At 40.4% G+C, this 20,404-nt stretch overlaps 1 protein-coding gene across 2 annotated transcripts in view; it reads left to right on the forward strand.

The window, feature by feature from the left end:
- Positions 1–20,404, forward strand: part of LOC126183213 (serine/threonine-protein kinase fused) — a 195,830-nt gene that overhangs the window by 153,283 nt on the left and 22,143 nt on the right. The window contains exons 9-11 of one of the 2 annotated variants that reach the window (XM_049924999.1): positions 3,384–3,509; positions 17,336–17,570; positions 18,340–18,515. In XM_049924999.1, the coding sequence (XP_049780956.1) occupies positions 3,384–3,509; positions 17,336–17,570; positions 18,340–18,515 (537 nt within the window). Of the gene's footprint in view, positions 1–3,383; positions 3,510–17,335; positions 17,571–18,339; positions 18,516–20,404 lie in introns of those variants that run through there. The other variant, XM_049925006.1, reaches the window with a different exon arrangement.

Consider the following 20,404-nt stretch of genomic DNA (forward strand, 5'->3'; position numbering starts at 1 on the left):
GCTCCCCACACCATGATGCCGGGTGTTGGCCCTGTGTGCCTCGGTCGTATGCAGTCCTGATTGTGGCGCTCACCTGCACGGCGCCAAACACGCATACGACCATCATTGGCACCAAGGCAGAAGTGACTCTCATCGCTGAAGATGACGACATCTCCATTCGTCCCTCCATTCACGCCTGTCGCGACACCACTGGAGGCGGGCTGCACGATGTTGGGGCGTGAGCGGAAGACGGCCTAACGGTGTGCGGGACCGTAGCCCAGCTTCATGGAGACGGTTGCGAATGGTCCTCGCCGATACCCCAGGAGCAACAGTGTCCCTAATTTGCTGGGAAGTGGCGTTGCGGTCCCCTACGGCACTGCGTAGGATCCTACGGTCTTGGCGTGCATCCGTGCGTCGCTGCGGTCCGGTCCCAGGTCGACGGGCACGTGCACCTTCCGCCGACCACTGGCGACAACATCGATGTACTGTGGAGACCTCACGCCCCACGTGTTGAGCAATTTGGCGGTACGTCCACCCGGCCTCCCGCATGCCCACTATACGCCCTCGCTCAAAGTCCGTCAACTGCACATACGGTTCACGTCCACGCTGTCGCGGCATGCTACCAGTGTTAAAGACTGCGATGGAGCTCCATATGCCATGGCAAACTGGCTGACACTGACGGCGGCGGTGCACAAATGCTGCGCAGCTAGCGCCATTCGACGGCCAACACCGCGGTTCCTGGTGTGTCCGCTGTGCCGTGCGTGTGATCATTGCTTGTACAGCCCTCTCGCAGTGTCCGGAGCAAGTATGGTGGGTCTGACACACCGGTGTCAATGTGTTCTTTTTTCCATTTCCAGGAGTGTATAATTGCGTAGGTTTTGCCCATTGTTTTAAAAGTCAGAGTTGCACTTCTTGGTGATGCTGCTTGAAAATCAGTTATTGGCTCTATTATTCTAATGTTCACTATAACTTGTGTTCCAAACTGGGGACATTTCTTCATTTCGCTCTGTCCTGGTTTCCCATTATAAATTCTGTAGCCTTGTGATTCAAATGGATCCCCTATCGTTTTTCTCATTTCTTGGAGCCCTGCTATTAATTTTTTTTTTTTTTTAATTTAATTTGTCTTTGAAATTCTTGAGTTTTCTGGTCTTAAGTAGCAAGTTTATGTCTTACATTGTTATGTAATGTATATGCTTATGTTGAATCTTCTTTTTGTGAATCAGTATGCATTTGGGTGATTGCAAATGCTCCACTTCGTTGCTGTCTTCTAATTGGCTACCCCCTGAATCCAATGTAGACTTTACCTACCCTTTTGGGCAGGACGATGATTCTCCCCCCCCCCCCTCCCCCCCTCCCCCCCCTCCCCCCACCACCAAGAGGCCTTTCCACATTTGACTTTCAAAGCTAATTAATCATAGGTGGAGCAAGCTCCAATTTACAGCCACAGTTGTTAGCCGCAGAGGGTGTGTTTGGTCCACAAGAGCTATCTTATTCCACCCCACTCGGCCAATAAGCTTGATTGGACACCCCAATGTAGGATTATTACCTCTCCTCCTGCAATGGTAGCGTAGTAGGTTTGTGCAATTAGCAACAAGTTCTATTACTTAAATTGTCTTTTTCCAGCTTTAACACTTACTTTCTTTGTAACAGATTTTTTCAACATTTTGAAGACTCTTGATTAATCTTGTATGTGTTTCATGCAATCCTGATAAGCCCACTTCATAGAAGCACCAACAAACATAGTACATAACATATTTAACAAAATGTACTCTTTGTATCATTCTCTAACAATTGTATATTCTTTGGTTCTTCCTCCTTACACCTTGAAAAACAATAATCTCTTGGTGTAATTTTAAAGGATACATACTAGTATCTTGAATTTTATTCGTGAAGGGGGGTCATTTTTCCGCCAGGGACTAAATTTTTTCTTTTTCAATACACACTTGCACTTTTGGCACTTACGCAATTGTCAAATGCATAAGACAGTGCCTTAGCACAGGTCAAAAATATCAGACCATTTCACAAACATCAATATATGAGGTCTGTTCAAAAAATTCAGAAACTTTTCCGCAAATTCTTTTTTACGCTTGCCATTTACTTATTGTGTCCGGTCTCCTTTGAAATACTCTCCTCTACAATTGATACACTGCTCCCAATGCCATTTCCACTTCTAGGAGCAGTCTTGGTACGCATCTTGCTGGATAGCATGAAGAGCCATTTGCAGATTTTCTTTTATCTCACATTTCATTGCAGATCTCATCCTTTTGAATGGGATTTTCAACTTTGGAAACAGAAGAAAGTCTGCAGGGGCCAGGTCGGGAGAGTACAGAAGATGAGGTATCACAGTGATTTTGTATTTTGTGCAATAGTCATGCACCAACAGCGATGAATGTGTGGTTGCATTATTGTGAGGCACCAGCCTTGAATTGTGTCACCACATTTCAGGCTATTTCCTTGTCACATTTTCTCACAGATATTGCAACATGTCCTAATAGTACCATTGATTAACAGTTTGTCTCTGTGGCACAAATTCATAATGAAGTAATCCTCCAAAGTAAAAAAAAAAAAACTAACAGCAGGGCTTTGACATTTGACCTGACCTGATGAGCATTTTTTGGTCTTGGAGGACCTTTCCTGACCCATTGTGAAGATCAAATCTTGGTCTCAACATCATAACCATAGACCCACCCCTTTTCAGCAGTCATGATTCTCTTAAGGAACATCTCGTTCTCATTTGTGCAATAAGAAAGCTCTTCACAGATTGTGAGGCAAAGGTCTTTCTGGACTTGGCTCATGAGCCATGGGACAAATTTGGTGGCAACACAATACATTCCAAGAAGCTGTGTCAGGATTTCATGACATGATCCAAATGAAATGTTACATTCTTGGACAGCCAGTCTTCGATTGTCACATACAGTTTCATAGACATTTGTGACTTAAGCCTTGTCAGTATACCTCACAGAACATCCTGAATGGTCATCCTTGACCATTCGTAACACCAAGTGTGGCTTAAGCACTCATCACCGTAGGGTCCCTGCACCTTTTGGTGCATCTCTGTAAACGTTTTCTTGAGTTTCAGGCAAAATTTAATGCAGACACAAATTACTGGATACTGTTAACCTGTGTTTCATGGCTTCCATCTGTTGCAGAGTAGTAATGATGAAATCGGCCCTTGTAGTTACTACTGTCATGTTGCTATAATGCTGCATTTTATTAACATATAGAACTCACTGCTTTGGTTGTGACTGATATATTACTAGTGTAATTCTTATTTCTACATTGCTACAGCAAATTTCTAACAATGATAAAATGAGAATGCTTTTTCACAAGTCATTAATATGCTTATGCCTGTAGCTAAGTGACTACATACCACAAACTATTTTGAGGTTTTTTTCCCCCCCCAGATTTATGCAGATGTTCGTGTCATACCTAATTTTGTGCTTGCTTCAGTACTCTTAGCAAGACATCGGCATTCTGAAACTGTTGACTGCGCAGATGAGATTCTGGAACTAAGTGCTGATGAACTTCAGGTAAGAATATTGTCTCTATAAATAAGTGTGTTATGGATTTGTGTTGAATTTAATCCATGAGCTGTGAGGTTTCAAAATGATAAAAAATCAGCAAACTGCTACTCTCTTGAAAGCTGCAGTTGCCGCTTGAGGTCTTATTACATGGTTGAAGCTGGTTTCAGTCAACAGTGCTTTATTTATTAGTTCAAATTATTTAAACAGCATCTGTTAACAATATAACGTAGATGGATAGTTAAAAAATCTACTCACCAAGCAGCAGCAGGAACCAATGGCTCCTTTTTCTGGCAGAAGAGGGGTGAAGATAAAGGCCTGGAGAGGTTTAGGAAAAGGCGTACAGTTCAGAAAAGTCACCCTGTGAGCTTAAAGGTGGAAGGCAGGGTAATATGCATGATAGGGATTTATACTAAAACATAGTGCATGAGGTAATAAGAGTGAAAAGCTAAGTGCACTGTATGTAACAGAGGTGGGAGGGGGCACGGTGAAAAATAGACAGTCAGAAAATGAAATATGTAGAAAAGTAAAATGGAGTGAAGAAAGGAGTAGTTACTATGAGGAAATGCAGAAACAAAAGTAATTAAAGCAAATAAGGGCAGTTGGATGGCGAGAACGAAGGACGTGTTTTTGTTCTAGTTCCCAGCTGCAGAGTTCTGAGAAACTGGTGTTTGGGAGAAGAATCCAGGTGGACATGTGTTGAAACACACACCGAGGTTGTGACTGTAATGTTGTTGAGCATGCTCTGCAGCGGGATATTGTGTGTTGCCCAATACACCCTCCCCCCCTATTCCCATTCATCCCGACAGTTAACTGGGTGGTAGTCATGCCGATGTAAAAAGCGAAACAGTGCTTACATAACAACTGGTACATGAAGTGTCGTTTCACAGGCAGCTCTCCCTTTGATAGTATATGTTTTGCCCGTTAAAGGCTGGAATCCATGTCAAACATTCCCTTCCATACTGCCATGGCATTCGAGACAAAGGTATTTGGATGTAGACTCTTTATAACAGTACCATTCTCACCTCAACCTTCACTGGATGTAATTACCCCAACAGATCAAAAACAGGTTTCCTGTGCCATCACATTCAATCATGGTGCTGCTGATCCCTCCAAAAAACAACTTCAGAATGCACCACTTGTCACTCAGTATTATCCTGATCTTGAATGTATTAATCAGCTACTTCAACAAGGCCGTGACTTCCTAAAACCATGCCTAAAATTTGGTCCATTCTGTCTGAGATTTTGCCTACTACACCTAGAATAGCTTTTCATCACCCTCCCACAATATCCGTGTCAGGCACTATGCTCCTTCTGCACCTATCTCCCTACCCTATGGCTCCTACCCCTGTGACTGTCCCCACTGCAAGACTTGCCGTATGCACCCTCCTACCACCACCCATTCCAGCCCTTTAACTGGCAGAAAGGGAGCGCCATCTGTGAAATGGCACTTCATATACCAGTTGTTATGTAGGCACTGTTTGGCCTTTAACATTGGCATGGCTACCACCCAGTTATCAGTCAGGGTGAATGGTTTTAGGCAGAGGGTGTATACTGGCAACACACAATATCCTTTTCCAGAGCATGCTCTGCAATATGACAGTCATGACCTCGGTGCATATTTCACCACATGCGCCATGTGGATTCCTCCCCGAGACACCAGTTTCGCAGAACTCTGCATGTGGGAACTCGCACTACAACATGTACTTGGTACTTGCCACCCACCTGGCCTCAAACTACTTTAATTTTTTCCATATCAACATTTTTTCACGGTAACTACTCTTTTCTTCACTCCATTTTAGTTTTCTAGATTTTCATTTTCCGACGTGTCTATTTTTCACTGTCCCCCTCCCATTTCTGTTACGTGCAATGCACTAGCTTTCCACTCTTATTAACCCGTGCACAATGTTTTAGTAGTTATCTCTGTCTTGCATATAACCTTGTCTTCCAACTTCAAGCTCTCAGCTTTTCAAATCTTGTCTGTTGCAGTCCCCAACAATCCGTCTTTCCATCTCATCCCATATGGTAAGTCTCCCCTGACCCAAGGCTCTGGGTGACTTTTCTGAACTGTACCCCTTTTCCTAAACCTCTCTAGCCCTTTTTCTTCACTCCTCTTCCTTCCCCTTCAACTCTTCTGCTAGAAGGAGGTGCCACTGGCTCCAAAAGCTTCCAAAAGTTAAACCTTTTCATGTGTGTTCTTCTGCCACTGCTTGGTGAGTAGATTTATTATCTGTCTGTATACATTATATTGTCAGTAATTGATTATTTTCATTGATATATTAAACGCAACTGTGGCATACTTGATGGATTATCTTTTGAAATAAATGTCATTAAGTTTGTGTGTGTGTGTGTGTGTGTGTGTGTGTGTGTGTGTGTGTGAGAGAGAGAGAGAGAGAGAGAGAGAGAGAGAGAGAGATGGAGGAATTTGTACAAAAGCCTTTCTAGTTTTGAATATGTATGTCTGCCACTCAGCGCCTCCTCTGTGTGATAAATTTCTGTTCTAATTCAGATCGTTATTCTATTATTCCATTCCAGATTTTCCATTGTTTTAAAATTGAAGATATTTTCATATTACTTTCTCATCTAAGAAGTTTTCTACATTGCTATATCTTGAACTTTCGTATCACTTTCAGACAGATGTTATATTGGAGTGTCAGCAAAGATAACAGCTATGTTTTCAGAAAACATGAACTGCTAGTATTCTTATTTTCTTATCAATATTCTTGTTTGAAACTTCAAGCACAGTGGACTTAGTGTAATTCTACCTTTCACTTACTAAATAAAATGAGTACATTTTATACAGTGTTTACACTTGTTTATTTTTTTAATTACTCTGTCAGTACAGTACCATGTAGAGTGTCACTTAAGAGAATTCACCATATTAATTTTCTTAAACAAAGAATTGACACACAACACACTGAATGTATATAATAAGAGTGTCTCATGTAGTGAAAAAAACAAAATCAAATTTATTTAGATGTGTAAGTTGTATATGCGTATGAATATATCATTTTCAAGCATTATGAATTGTTTCTGCTAAGTAACACTTTTTTCTGCCGAAAAAACGTCTGTGGCATAGTAGTTGGGGGAATATCAAAATACATCAGATAAATTCGCATTTGCAAATAATTTCCACCACCAGCTGTAGAATGGAATGACAACAATGAAAATTTGTGCCAGAACCTGGATTCCCTGCTTATTGTGAGTGGTCAGCTTACCATTTGGCTATCCATGCACGACTCTTGGCCAGATCCAAACTTCCATATGTTGTCAACCATATGCCTACGATCAGATGATGTGCTTGAAAGTTGCATTGGCAGATGCGACTTTCAAGCACAATGTCCGATCTGTATGAGACTATACATAATGAATGTATGAGTACATGTTATAGACACATGGCTGATGACATATGTAAGTTTTGGTCTGGCCATGAGTCATGCACAGATAGCCAAATGGTAAGATGACTGCTCGCCATAAGCGGGAAATCTGGGTTCAAGTCCCAAAATTTTCATTGTCGTCATTCCTTTCTACAGCAGATGGTAGTCATTATTCGCAATTGCAGATTCATCTGATGTGTCGCCACAGTGCATCATCATGAGAATAACACAGGCACTGCAATATCGTATTTATCTGCTGATACCGGGCATGCGACTTTCAAGCACAGCATCTGATCTGTACGGGAATACACATAATGGATGTATGAGTACAGATCATAGATGTATGGCTGATCACACAAGGAAGTTTGGGTCTGGCCTTGAGTCGTACACAGATAGCCAAATGGTAAAGCGACCGCTCAAGATAAGTGGGAAATCTGGGTTCAAGTCGTGGTCGGATACAAATTTACGTTGTCATCAATTCATTTAACAGCTGATGGTAGTCATTATTCACATTTGTGAATTCAAGTGGCTGTGGTCACCACAGTGCATCATCGTCAGAATAGGCACTGCAATATTGTATCAAATGAGATGTTACACTTTCTTTTTTTGTTTCCTCACCCCCCCCCCCCCTCCCCCACCCGTTTTCTGTCTTAATCGTAACTCACCAGAAATCTACAGATTAGTGGCAAATACATACTTGCTCCAAATCCTTCTAAACCTTTCAGTGAAACAATCCAGCAGCAGCATGCCATTTTAAATCGAACTTCTAATTAGTTTTCTTAAATTATACATATTAATTTTGCAGGCACTGTGGGGAATTAAATAATTTTGCTCCTTTAAATTGGCGAGAGACATTGAAAGTGCCAACTACCTAATAAGACATTTAACCAACAATGTGTGGAGTGTATAGTGCTTTTGTACATATAAGTATTTTATATGAATGGAGCAGAAATTGCTTCTCTGAGGAAAGTCATGTATGGTCCTTACGGCAGATCAAGTGACATCATTAACTTCATCCCCCCACACCCCTTCCTCCTCCTCCTCTCTCTCTCTCTCTCTCTCTCTCTCTCTCTCTCTCTCTCTCTCTCTCTCTCTCTCTCTCTCTCTCTCTGTCCCCCTCCCCCTCCCCCCCCCCTCCACTGAAAAACATCAATAATACATTCTCAAAAGACCAGGTAAAGAGGATGATACAGAAAAATCCAAAAGCATCCACCCTAAATGCCCTACCAAAGGTTCACAAGGATAATATCCCATTAAGACCTGTCGTTAACTTCCGAATTGTTCCATCCTGACACGTAGCCCAACAAACACACGCACTACTGAAAAAACTGTACACATTTGATAACAACAGGAATCTGGAAAACTCAAAGGAGTTAATAGACAGAATCAAGAACATACACATACCGGACACCCTCATGTCATTCGATGTCACATCAATGTACACTTGCATTCCAATAAATGAAACAATCAACATCATCACACAGAGATTAAAACAACAAGGAAATATACCATACACACACATCAATGAAATAACAACCCTACTCAAGTCCACAACATCACAAAATTATTTTGTATTCAACAAAGAATTTTATTCTCAACACGAAGGACTGCCAATGGTATCACCAATCAGTGGCCGCCTAGCTAACATATTCATGAACAACCTGGAGAACATGATCTTCAGACACATAATAAAATCAAAGAACTACAAAGTTATGTACTGGTACCATTATGTCGATGACATAATATGCCTGATTGATGAACCACATACACACATAGAACAGCTGCACCAAGAAATTAACTTCACATTAGAAACAAAAACTAACAACACACTACACTTTCTAGATCTCACAATACAAAAAACAAACAACACACACAACTTCACAATATTCAGGAAACTGACAACCACAAGCACCACCATTCACAACCTATCATACCACCCATTGACACATAAGCATGCCAATTTCAGATTCATGCTCCACAGATTAAACAGAACATCCATGAACAAACAGAACTACATACAAGAATTAAACACAATAAAACAAATGTTGTTGTTGTTGTGGTCTTCAGTCCTGAGACTGGTTTGATGCAGCTCTCCATGCTACTCTATCCTGTGCAAGCTTCTTCATCTCCCAGTACCTACTGCAACCTACATCCTTCTGAATCTGCTTAGTGTATTCATCTCTTGGTCTCCCTCTACGATTTTTACCCTCCACGCTGCCCTCCAATGCTAAATTTGTGATCCCTTGATGCCTCAAAACATGTCCTACCAGCCGATTCCTTCTTCTAGTCAAGTTGTGCCACAAACTTCTCTTCTCCCCAATCCTATTCAATACCTCCTCATTAGTTACGTGATCTACCCACCTTATCTTCAGCATTCTTCTGTAGCACCACATTTCGAAAGCTTCTATTCTCTTCTTGTCCATACTAGTTATCGTCCATGTTTCACTTCCATACATGGCTACACTCCATACAAATACTTTCAGAAACGACTTCCTGACACTTAAATCTATACTCGATGTTAACAAATTTCTCTTCTTCAGAAACGATTTCCTTGCCATTGCCAGTCTACATTTTATATCCTCTCTACTTCGACCATCATCAGTTATTTTACTCCCTAAATAGCAAAACTCCTTTACTACTTTAAGTGTCTCATTTCCTAATCTAATTCCCTCAGCATCACCCGACTTAATTCGACTACATTCCATTATCCTTGTTTTACTTTTGTTGATGTTCATCGTATATCCTCCTTTCAAGACACTGTCCATTCCATTCAACTGTTCTTCCAAGTCCTTTGCTTTCTCTGACAGAATAACAATGTCATCGGCGAACCTCAAAGTTTTTACTTCTTCTCCATGAATTTTAATACCTACTCCGAATTTTTCTTTTGTTTCCTTTACTGCTTGCTCAATATACAGATTGAATAACATCGGGGATAGGCTACAACCCTGTCTCACTCCTTTCCCAACCGCTGCTTCCCTTTCATGCCCCTTGACTCTTATAACTGCCATCTGGTTTCTGTACAAATTGTAAATAGCCTTTCACTCCCTGTATTTTACCCTTGCCACCTTTAGAATGTGGAAGAGAGTATTCCAGTCAACATTGTCAAAAGCTTTCTCTAAGTCTACAAATGCTAGAAACGTAGGTTTGCCTTTTCTTAATCTTTCTTCTAAGATAAGTCGTAAGGTTAGTATTGCCTCACGTGTTCCAACATTTCTACGGAATCCAAACTGATCTTCCCCGAGGTCTGCTTCTACCAGTTTTTCCATTCGTCTGTAAAGAATTCGCGTTAGTATTTTGCAGGTGTGACGTATTAAACTGATAGTTCGGTAATTTTCACATCTGTTAACACCTGCTTTCTTTGGGATTGGAATTATTATATTCTTCTTGAAGTCTGAGGGTATTTCACCTGTCTCATACATCTTGCTCACCAGATGGTAGAGTTTTGTCAGGACTGGCTCTCCCAAGGCCGTCAGTAGTTCTAATGGAATGTTGTCTAATCCCAGGGCCTTGTTTCGACTCAGGTCTTTCAGTGCTCTGTCAAACTCTTCACGCAGTATCGTATCTCCCATTTCATCTTCATCTACATCCTCTTCCATTTCCATAATATTGTCCTCAAGTACATCGCCCTTGTATAAACCCTCTATATACTCCTTCCACCTTTCTGCCTTCCCTTCTTTGCTTAGAACTGGGTTGCCATCTGAGCTCTTGATATTCATACAAGTGGTTCTCTTCTCTCCAAAGGTCTCTTTAATTTTCCTGTAGGCAGTATCTATCTTACCCCGAGTGAGACAAGCCTCTACATCCTTACATTTGTCCTCTAGCCATCCCTGCTTAGCCATTTTGCACTTCCTGTCGATCTCATTTTTGAGACGTTTGTATTCCTTTTTGCCTGCTTCATTTACTGCATTTTTATATTTTCTCCTTTCATCAATTAAATTCAATATTTCTTCTGTTACCCAAGGATTTCTATTAGCCCTCGTCTTTTTACCTACTTGATCGTCTGCTGCTTTCACTACTTCATCCCTCAGAGCTACCCATTCTTCTTCTACTGTATTTCTTTCCCCCATTCCTGTCAATTGTTCCCTTATGCTCTCCCTGAAACTCTCTACAACCTCTCGTTCTTTCAGTTTATCCAGGTCCCATCTCCTTAAATTCCCACCTTTTTGCAGTTTCTTCAGTTTCAATCTGCAGTTCATAACCAAGAGGTTGTGGTCAGAGTCCACATCTGCCCCTGGAAATGTCTTACAATTTAAAACCTGGTTCCTAAATCTCTCTCTTACCATTATATAATCTATCTGATACCTTTTAGTATCTCCAGGATTACAGAAAATGGTTATACTACCCATATGGTAGACAAGTTAAATCAAAAAATATGCAAACAGTAGAAAAATGAACACACCACACACACACACACAAATCCTCACCCAGAACAGAACAACACAAAACACAAACAGTGACCACACATAAGACACAACAGAGCAACAACACACACACAAAATGAAATGGCACATACTCACCTACAATAACAAGATTGTTCACAGAATAGGCAACATATTAAAGAAACAGGGATTCCAAATAGGATACAGGATGGATAACACAACACAGAAAAAGATCGGAACACAAGAAACACCCATGAATAAATTTAACAGATCAGGAATATATGAACTCACATGCAACACTTGCCAGTCAGTGTACATAGGACAAACATGCAGAAACTTCAAAACAAGATATTCAGAACATCTCAGAGCTTTAAAAAGCAACAGTTCCCATAGCACATTTGCTGACCACCTTGTAGCCAACAATCACCACCCAACCACAATAGAAACAGTCTTAAGAATACTAAAACCGAGCCACAGCCTATACAGCAAACTGACCAATGAGGAAAACTTCCATTTACAGAAGGTCTTAGCAGAAGGAAAACAGGTCAAACGAATACAACACACACACACACACACACACACACACACAAAAGATAAAATGTAAACAAAATTCAAATTTGGCGCCGAACTCTCTGGTGAAACAGAAGGTCTTAGCAGAAGGAAAACAGGTCAAACGAATACGAATACAACACACACACACACACACACAAAAGATAAAATGCAAACAAAATTCAAATTTGGCGCCGAACTCTCTGGTGAACAAATGAACACTGACTGGGTTGGGACACATAACAAACCACAATCACACTGTGTTCTGGTGAAGTGAGAAGTTTTTTAAATACTTGTTATAGTTATGTGTGCATCACCAACACCTCAGCATTATGCAGAGAATGGAAGTGCTCGCCACAAGAAAACATAAGTAAAAACGAATACAGGTGTGAAAACACTGTGAAAAACTAAATTACATTCTAGAAGATAGTTTCACTCCCAGCAAAAAAATTTCTCATCAACATCGTTTGGTTGCAGATACTACTACCTGTAGTAATTAACACACGAGTGATCCAGAAAATTCATGAACACAAAATGTAAAGGTATTTACAAAAAGAAATGATCTGTTGTTTGAACTAAAAATGCACATAATTTTATAATCATTTAACAAAAATGTTCACATTGCAGAATAAATAAAAACAAAAACCCACTGATGATGGCAGAAAAACGGTGTTTTGCAAAAACTGGCGGACCTCACTTCCAACGATTTTAATTGCGAACACGGCCAATACAAGAAGATGCAAATCAAAATGATGGATACCTCCATATTATTTTTGGTGTTATCTTTCTTTGATTTGTAAGTTGCAAATGTGATTCTTCTGTTTATTGGCTCTAATATCTTAACCTGATCTTAGTGTCTATCTTCCACTGTTTTGTTACATTCATCATCTTGTTGCTGGTGTTTTTCCTCAGGTTTATTGACACCACATTGAGCTATGATAAAGACCTCAATTCAGCATAGAAGAGTGTTCACAGATTTCTACAAGTGTAGCATATTCATGGAAAGCCACTTATTGATGATAAGCTACCAGATTTGCTACATTTTATGTGCTATTCCAAATAGTCCCAGACATTGTATGTGGGATTAAAAATGGGTTAATTAGCAAACCAGTCAAAGTGTGTTAGTGTGCCGTCATGTTCCGAGAACCAGCTCTAGCCAAAAATACAACCCCAGAACTGAGGATTAAATACTTAATTGGGCCGTCAGTGCGCTTAACACCTTTCAGCATTTTTAAAGAGGCAGAATCGTGACTACAGGCCTCCAGTCAGTTACTGTCCAGATTCTGTGTTGTCTGGCCCATTGAAGATGTACAGTTCATATGCCATCTTAAGTAATGGCCTTATGCAAAGTACCTGAATCCATATATCCATTGCATTCAGTTTGCTTTAGGATGCTCATTTGGAAACTTATTGAAATGAACTCGCATTCAGTGCCAGCAGAAATTCCTGGTTTTGAATTTAGTTGTCATTGGCAAACCATGACATTCATCTCCAGTCCGTGCTGGTTAGAATCGTTTACTGACAACTATTCTTATGGCATGTTTCATGACTGTGAGTACACTAGACTCTCACTATGGCCATTCCTGGCACATATGGGTGCCGGATTAGCGGAAGTGCTGGATTATTGAGTGTCTGAAATTTATTTTATTCATTTATTTTGTTTTTTATTTATTTTGAAAATATAGGGGCTATAGTGTACTGTACTTTATTAAACTAAAAGATACAATTTTAAAACATAGAAGATATACTTTATTAAATCCAAAAATACATTAATTTTCAAAGAAAACTTAGTCCTTGAGTTAACACTGTACATAATTATACAGTTGTATCACTCACTATGAAATATGTCCCTAATTTTTAACTGTTGCAATGATGATACGCGACGGTGGCATGCTCTACCATGCAACTGCTTTACAAGCATTCCATCGATACTGCATGTATCTGGTTGTTGTATAATGTACTCCAGGAAGACCTCGGCAGCTTCAGCACTAGCAGTGTGAAAAATCTTCATATTCTCTCCTCCTGTACCCTTTTTTCATCACTTTCACCATTATTTTCCTGCACACTTTTGATTATTTCTTCATCTGTTAAATTTTGGTCTGTATCTCAGTTTTCCTCAGTCAGCCACTCAGTAACACCTTCGTCATCAATTTCTTCTCCTCCTGGAAGGTTATGGAACATGTCAGTGTACAAAGTAATTGATAATTCCAAATTGATTGGCTCATTGCTGTCACTCACTACTGGAACCAACTCGGCATCAATGTATGGCCACAATTTTCTCCAGCTCTTCATTATGGTAACGCTCTCCATTTTATCCCATGCTTCGGCTTCTTGGAAAACATCATATGTTAATTGCTTTCCATGCCTTCAGCATAGTCTCAAAAGAGTTGTTTTCACTTTTGTTAAGCAAGGAGGTGAGAAGTGAATGTCAATTATGACATTTAATTGATTAAAAAATTCCCTGGTCCATGGGATGAATTAGGGCTTGTATACCATCGGACTTTAGAGAAATATCTGAAGGATGATAGGGAGCATTGTCAGTTATAAGGATACCTTTCAGTCGAAGATTTTTCTTCTTTAGCTCTTTTCTCACTGCAGGTACAAACGTTTCATGGAACCACCAAGAGAATATATGTCTGTCCATCCACGCTTTCTTCAGAGCGCAATATTGAACTGGTAGAGTATTTATGACAGTTTGTTGAAAGCAACATGGATGTTGGGATTTTCCAATCATTATGATCCCCATTTGCATTACAACACGCCATTAATGTTACGCACTTTTTCTGTTGCTTGTAACCATGAGCTTCCTTCTCGTTCTTGGCAGCTAATGTTTTTGAAGGAAGAGTCTTGTTTCATCAGCATTATATGAGGGATTAGCAGTTAAATCTTCTTCCTCTATTATCTTCTGTATCTTGCTTACAAACTCATCAGCATCCTTATCGTTAGCTGAGCAACTTTTCCCAGTGACTGTCTGCCTCCGAATGCTATGTCGTTTTTTCCAGTTTGGTAGCCAACCTTCGCTCACTGCAACCAAGTTACTACCGCCGAGTTGTTTGTTAAATGCAGCTGCTTTTTCCTTTATAATCGGGCCACTAACTGGAATTCCTTTACTGCGTTGTTGTATGAGCCATCTATAAACAGCTACATCCAGTTCTTGATTCTCACTATGTTGCATAACCTTCGGTTCTCCCAACTCTCTATCCATTTAGGTTGAGTACTGTCAAATAACATCATCTTTCTTTTTGATGTCATAAATAGTTTCTCATCCAACATTGAACTCAGCAGCAATGGCTTTCTGCAGAGAATCTCGATTTAACTTATCTAAAATTTTGACTTTCTTCTTGAGGTCTAGCGTAACACATTTCCTTTTAGAAGACATGATTCCCAACTGGAAAGAAAGCTACAATTTCAGATATAGTATATAAAGTGTTGTTTAACTAAGCATTGTTGTGCATGATAATTCATTGTGCATGTGTTTTAGGATGTGAGCTGGATTACTGAGAGGCCGGACTACTGAGGGCAAGATTAGCGAGAGTCTAGTGTAGTACACTTTTGCAGGTAGACATGTTGAACAGTCTGTGTTAATACACCAACAAACCAGGCAACTCCATTTACAATGTGGTCATGGGAATGCCCAAACATGATAACTCCTTTCTGACATTTTGACATGTCTGCATGTCAACCTATTTTACTGGGCTGAGTCCATATAACGCGCGCGCGCACACACACACACACACACACACACACACACACACACACACACACATTATTATTTCACTACCATGGATTTTGATAGTGTTGGAGTGTCACATGACTGCCTAGAACTCGTTCTAACCTTCTACAGTGCTTCAAAGTGATCTGTGAATCCTTTTAAAGAAGTGAGTAATACTTTGCCCAGTAAGCTTTTCTCATCATTATATTTTCCTGAATCTGTGTTGATTCTTTGAGAGAAAGCCCTTTTTGTCCATTTTAGAATGCTGCCATTAAACTAAGATAAAACTTTTCCAACTTCTTTTTTACCTTACTTAGTATGTATTTATGAATTATGCCGAGTTTGAACTTCATGCATGTTTCCACAAAACTAATATTCACTGGTACATCTGTGATATTGTGAACATCTGTGAATAGATGGAACATATACAGCTAGATGTTTTACTTCCCTCCTGTTTACTTTCTCTCTATCCCCACCCCCCATTTTTGTAGTATTATGAACATGTTAAATGACCATAATGGGAAAACAGTGGATATATTAATGTGAAGGACCGCTGACCGGCATTGCTAGAAATAAGTTATGGTGTGCATTTGAAAATTAAGAAGAAAAATGAGAAGTGGCATGCGGCTGACATCCTATCTTCCTCCACAATTCTTTTGTTGGTATCGAACAACAGCCTATAATATTTGTCTGTCGTGTTCAAGCCTTATTAGCAAAATAGATGCTACTCTTCACTTGGCCATCCAATCACCTAGCCTATCACTGGTTTTATTTGTATGAGGAACGGTAACTGCTGATAAATACCTTCTGTTAACCATTCAACTTGTTTTAATACTGTACTGCCATGTTCATTAAATACTAAGAGATGTTACCCAAAAGTTCCCAGAATGTATGTGTAGCTGCTGAAGTACAGGTAGTACGGTGGAAAGCTGCCAGGTGGTACCTCATACATTCTTTGAGAGTTAATGGCTCAAGCGACTTCGTGCTAGGTAGTCACATTTAGTTTTTACACGCATTTTACCATTTTTATGTGTCGCATGTCTTGTGAAATTAATGATGACATGTGTCTGAGTACAATGTTCGTGCATAAACTTCTGTTTCAGACTTGGAAAAACCACGTGATGTTTTCAAGCAAGCATGTGGGGAAGACACCTTAGGCCACAGTCAAACTTACAAGTTTCCAAATTGGCAGAACGTTGTTTGACAATGATCCCCATTCAGAGTAGCTGTCGACCGGCATTACTCCTGTAAATCTCTCTGTTGTTCAGAATACAGTGCTGGAAGATGGTAGTGAGACCATCCAGGTCATATGCAATGTCATAGGGCTCTATTATGGGGTGTGTAAAGGATGATGTCCAATGAAAGTGGCACACAGGTGATTGGTTCCTCCATCATGACAGTGCAAGGTCACACATTGCATTGATCACTCATGAGTTTCTAATGGAAAACAAAATGACAGTTGTTCCACATCCAAGATATTCACCCAACCTGGCACCAAGTGACTCTTTTCTAATTTGCTAGAATTAAATTCCAGTTAAATGCTGAAGATTCCACACAGTTGAGGAGATTCAAAGAGAATCGCAACTGGTACTGAATAGGCTCATGAAAAACGCATGAGATTTTGACTAAAAACTGCTGGGAATGTTGCATACACTCCCAAGGAGACTAGTTTGAAGATGACAGTGAAAAATATCTAGGTAAAGTGTAATCTTATTTATTGGTGTATCCTGGGAACTTTTGGGTACACCTCATGTAGCTTCTTTTGTCAGATCCTTCATGACAAATAATAGATTAATAAGTTAAACATATATTCGACAGGCCTTGGAAGTTGTCATGACGCTACTTTGTCGCTTGGCATATGCAGGCAAAACTGAGTTGGAATCACAGCTGTGTGATGCGATTGCCTTATTGGGTGCGGTACCATTGCTACAGCATCTGCTGCAACTAAGTCGCCGAAAGGTACGACTTGTTGCAGACCTCATTGCTATACTTGTTCGACTTCTTGCACAACTTCCCCTACATGCACCTGCTGTTGTTGCTGATGTACTACATGGTAAGTATGCAAACAAATCCATTATGGAATGGACATAAATATTGAGGATTTTGTTAGATATTAATTGTCAACATGATTCATATAATTGGTACTGCTGTTGGGTGCCTGGCAGGGTGCAGTCATGGTACATAACAGTGTTAAGTAAATGATTGTAGCCGGCTGTCAACTGAGAGCAATACCAACATTTGATTTGCTGGGAAAGCTTAAGATCACACATACTTCATATTACTCTGCAGATTTATTGCATCTGCCCAGATTATAAGCTATCAATCTATTTTCTCTGCTGTCCAGATTTGTAGAACGTCTCCATAGGCCATATATTGTTTATTTCAATATATCTGCTGTTTAATGTGGATTGATTTGTAATTTTTATGATTTGGTTGGGTAATAGTGTAAAAGCACTACAAAAACATTAATTTTTTGCACAGTATCACAGAAATTGAAACATTGACCCTGGTATATGCATAATTGACACATTTCATTCAAAACAAATCCGAACTGAAATGCTTCAAAACAGCTTAAAAGTTCATAATTCACCCTGTTTCATATGGCAGGGTGAGCATCACTGTTGTCAGCAGTTTTTGAGTGCTTTCACAGAAATGGACAGGAAAAATCTTGGACAGGGCAAGTTTACTTCTCTGTTTTGCATGAAAGTGATCTATTTGTTGATTGACAGTTTCATACTATAAGGAGCAAATAAAATAAATGATTGTAAAAAAAATTAAGAATTTCAATTCCATCTTAATTTTTTATTCTCATTTATATACAGGTGTCAACCTATCAAGCCTGCTAACACACAACAGTCCTACCATTCGCTGTCACTCTTGCCTCTTGATACAACTTCTTGGCAATCACGACCCTAACACATTACAGCGTCAGTGGAATCAAGGTCTTCGTTGTGCTTTGGAACAACTGGTTTCTGATGCTGATGAAACTGTCAGCCAGGTTAGTTTCAAATGTCTAACTTTAAGTGAAAATATCATCAGTTGTTTGTCATTCAAATTGACTGTGTAAAATGCAGAATTTATATTCTGTATAATTTAAGAAGTAAAGATAACGAAGCACCAAGTAGTTAAGTCTCCAATAGACACATAAATGGTTCTGAGAATTTTGCTAGCTTTGGACTGTTCACTCTTCAGAGCCAAAGTGTACATAAACACACACACTCACATACACATACATACACGCACTCACACCTTACAGCTACGTTGTCATGACTGACTACATTTTGCCAGTACTGCAACTTCAGGGGGGGAGGAGTTGTGTCAGATGTGCTAGGCAAGTGGAGAGGGGTGGGGGGAAGTGAGGAACAGAAGGAAGGCTTGAGAAATGGTGGCCGATGGATGGGATCGTTAGTTAACAGATGAACAGGATAGAATGTAGCATCAGTGAGCCCATTCATTCTTTGGGCAGTAGCAGGAGATGGGAATTCAGCACTAGTGATCTCATTGTTTCTGCAGCCAAGAGGGGACGTGTGCAGTGCACATAGACATGGGAGAGTGGATTTGGAGGAAGAAATGAAATGGAGGATGAGGGGGACTGTGGAAAAGATGACGTGGGTACAGGATGAAGAAAATTAGAATCATGGAGCTGGGGCTGATGTGGGTGTGGAATAGGGCATCAGGGATTGAGGCTAGGATGATTGATTATAAGATTGAGGAATATTTTGCAAGGACAGCTCTCATCTGCTTAATTCAGAAAAGCTGGTTTTCACGAGGAGGATCCAGTTGGCATGGGGTGTGAAACAGCTGTCAAAATCTAGCATGATGTGCTCAGCAGCAAGTTCTGCCAGTGGATGGTCAACTCTGATCTTGGCCATGGCATGGTACTAGCCATAAATTGGGTGGACGGCTGGGTGTTGGTCATGCTGACATAAAATGTGCAGAATTTGTAGCAGAGATGGTATAAGACAAGACTGCTTTCACAAGTGGCCCTGCCACTGATAGGATGTGATAAGCCTGTGGCAGGACTGGAGTAGAAAATGCTGGGTGGTGTATCAGACAGACTTTGCACCATCTTCCACAGGAGTGTGGCCCATGTGGCAAGGGGATGGAAGTGAGCTGGCATAAAGTGCACTAGAATATAGTGTAGATTGGGTGGGCAGTGGAACAGCACTTTGAGATGGGTGGGAAGGATTGTGGAGAGGATGTTCCTCATTTCCGGAAATGGTGAATAGTAAAAGCTTTAGCAAAATATATGATCCAGTTGTTCCAGTGCGATATGATACTGGATGATGATGCTTATCCTTTTTTACAGCATGTTCCTGGGGATATTCAGAGGATTAGCGGCATGTGCAAATACGGGCCAGGAAATCTGTTTGCAGACTAGGTTTCGGGGCAGAGGAGGGGATGTAGTGCCTGTCTGTGGTATGTGTAGGACTTCAAAATAATGGACAAGGAATTGTTTGTAAGTGCACATTTGCCATCAGTGGGTATGAATTTTTAGTGTGGAATGGATGGCAGCATTCAGAATGCAGATGCCATGACCATTAGTAGGCTGGATTTGGCCAGAGGTTTGGATGGAGCAGATGGAAAGGTGGAGATCAACATACAGCCCACGGCACTGAGGAGGGTGAGATGAAGTAGATGGAAGAGAGAGCATTGAGGATCTGCAGAAAAGTGGATAGTGTGTCTTGGAGTGCTGGACCTGGACCCAGATCATGAAGGACTTTACCCTACCGTATAGAACTTATACTCTGCACTTTTAAAAAGAAATTATCAGTCTTTTAATTATTTTGCTGCTGTTCTGAATCTCTTCTTGTGCTGATTTTTTCATTTTTACATTACCACTACACACAGCAACCCTTATAGCAGGTTTTTCTGCCTCTCTAGTTT

This window comes from Schistocerca cancellata, chromosome 1 (assembly GCF_023864275.1).
Source record: "Schistocerca cancellata isolate TAMUIC-IGC-003103 chromosome 1, iqSchCanc2.1, whole genome shotgun sequence".
Taxonomy (NCBI): Eukaryota; Metazoa; Arthropoda; class Insecta; order Orthoptera; family Acrididae; genus Schistocerca; species Schistocerca cancellata.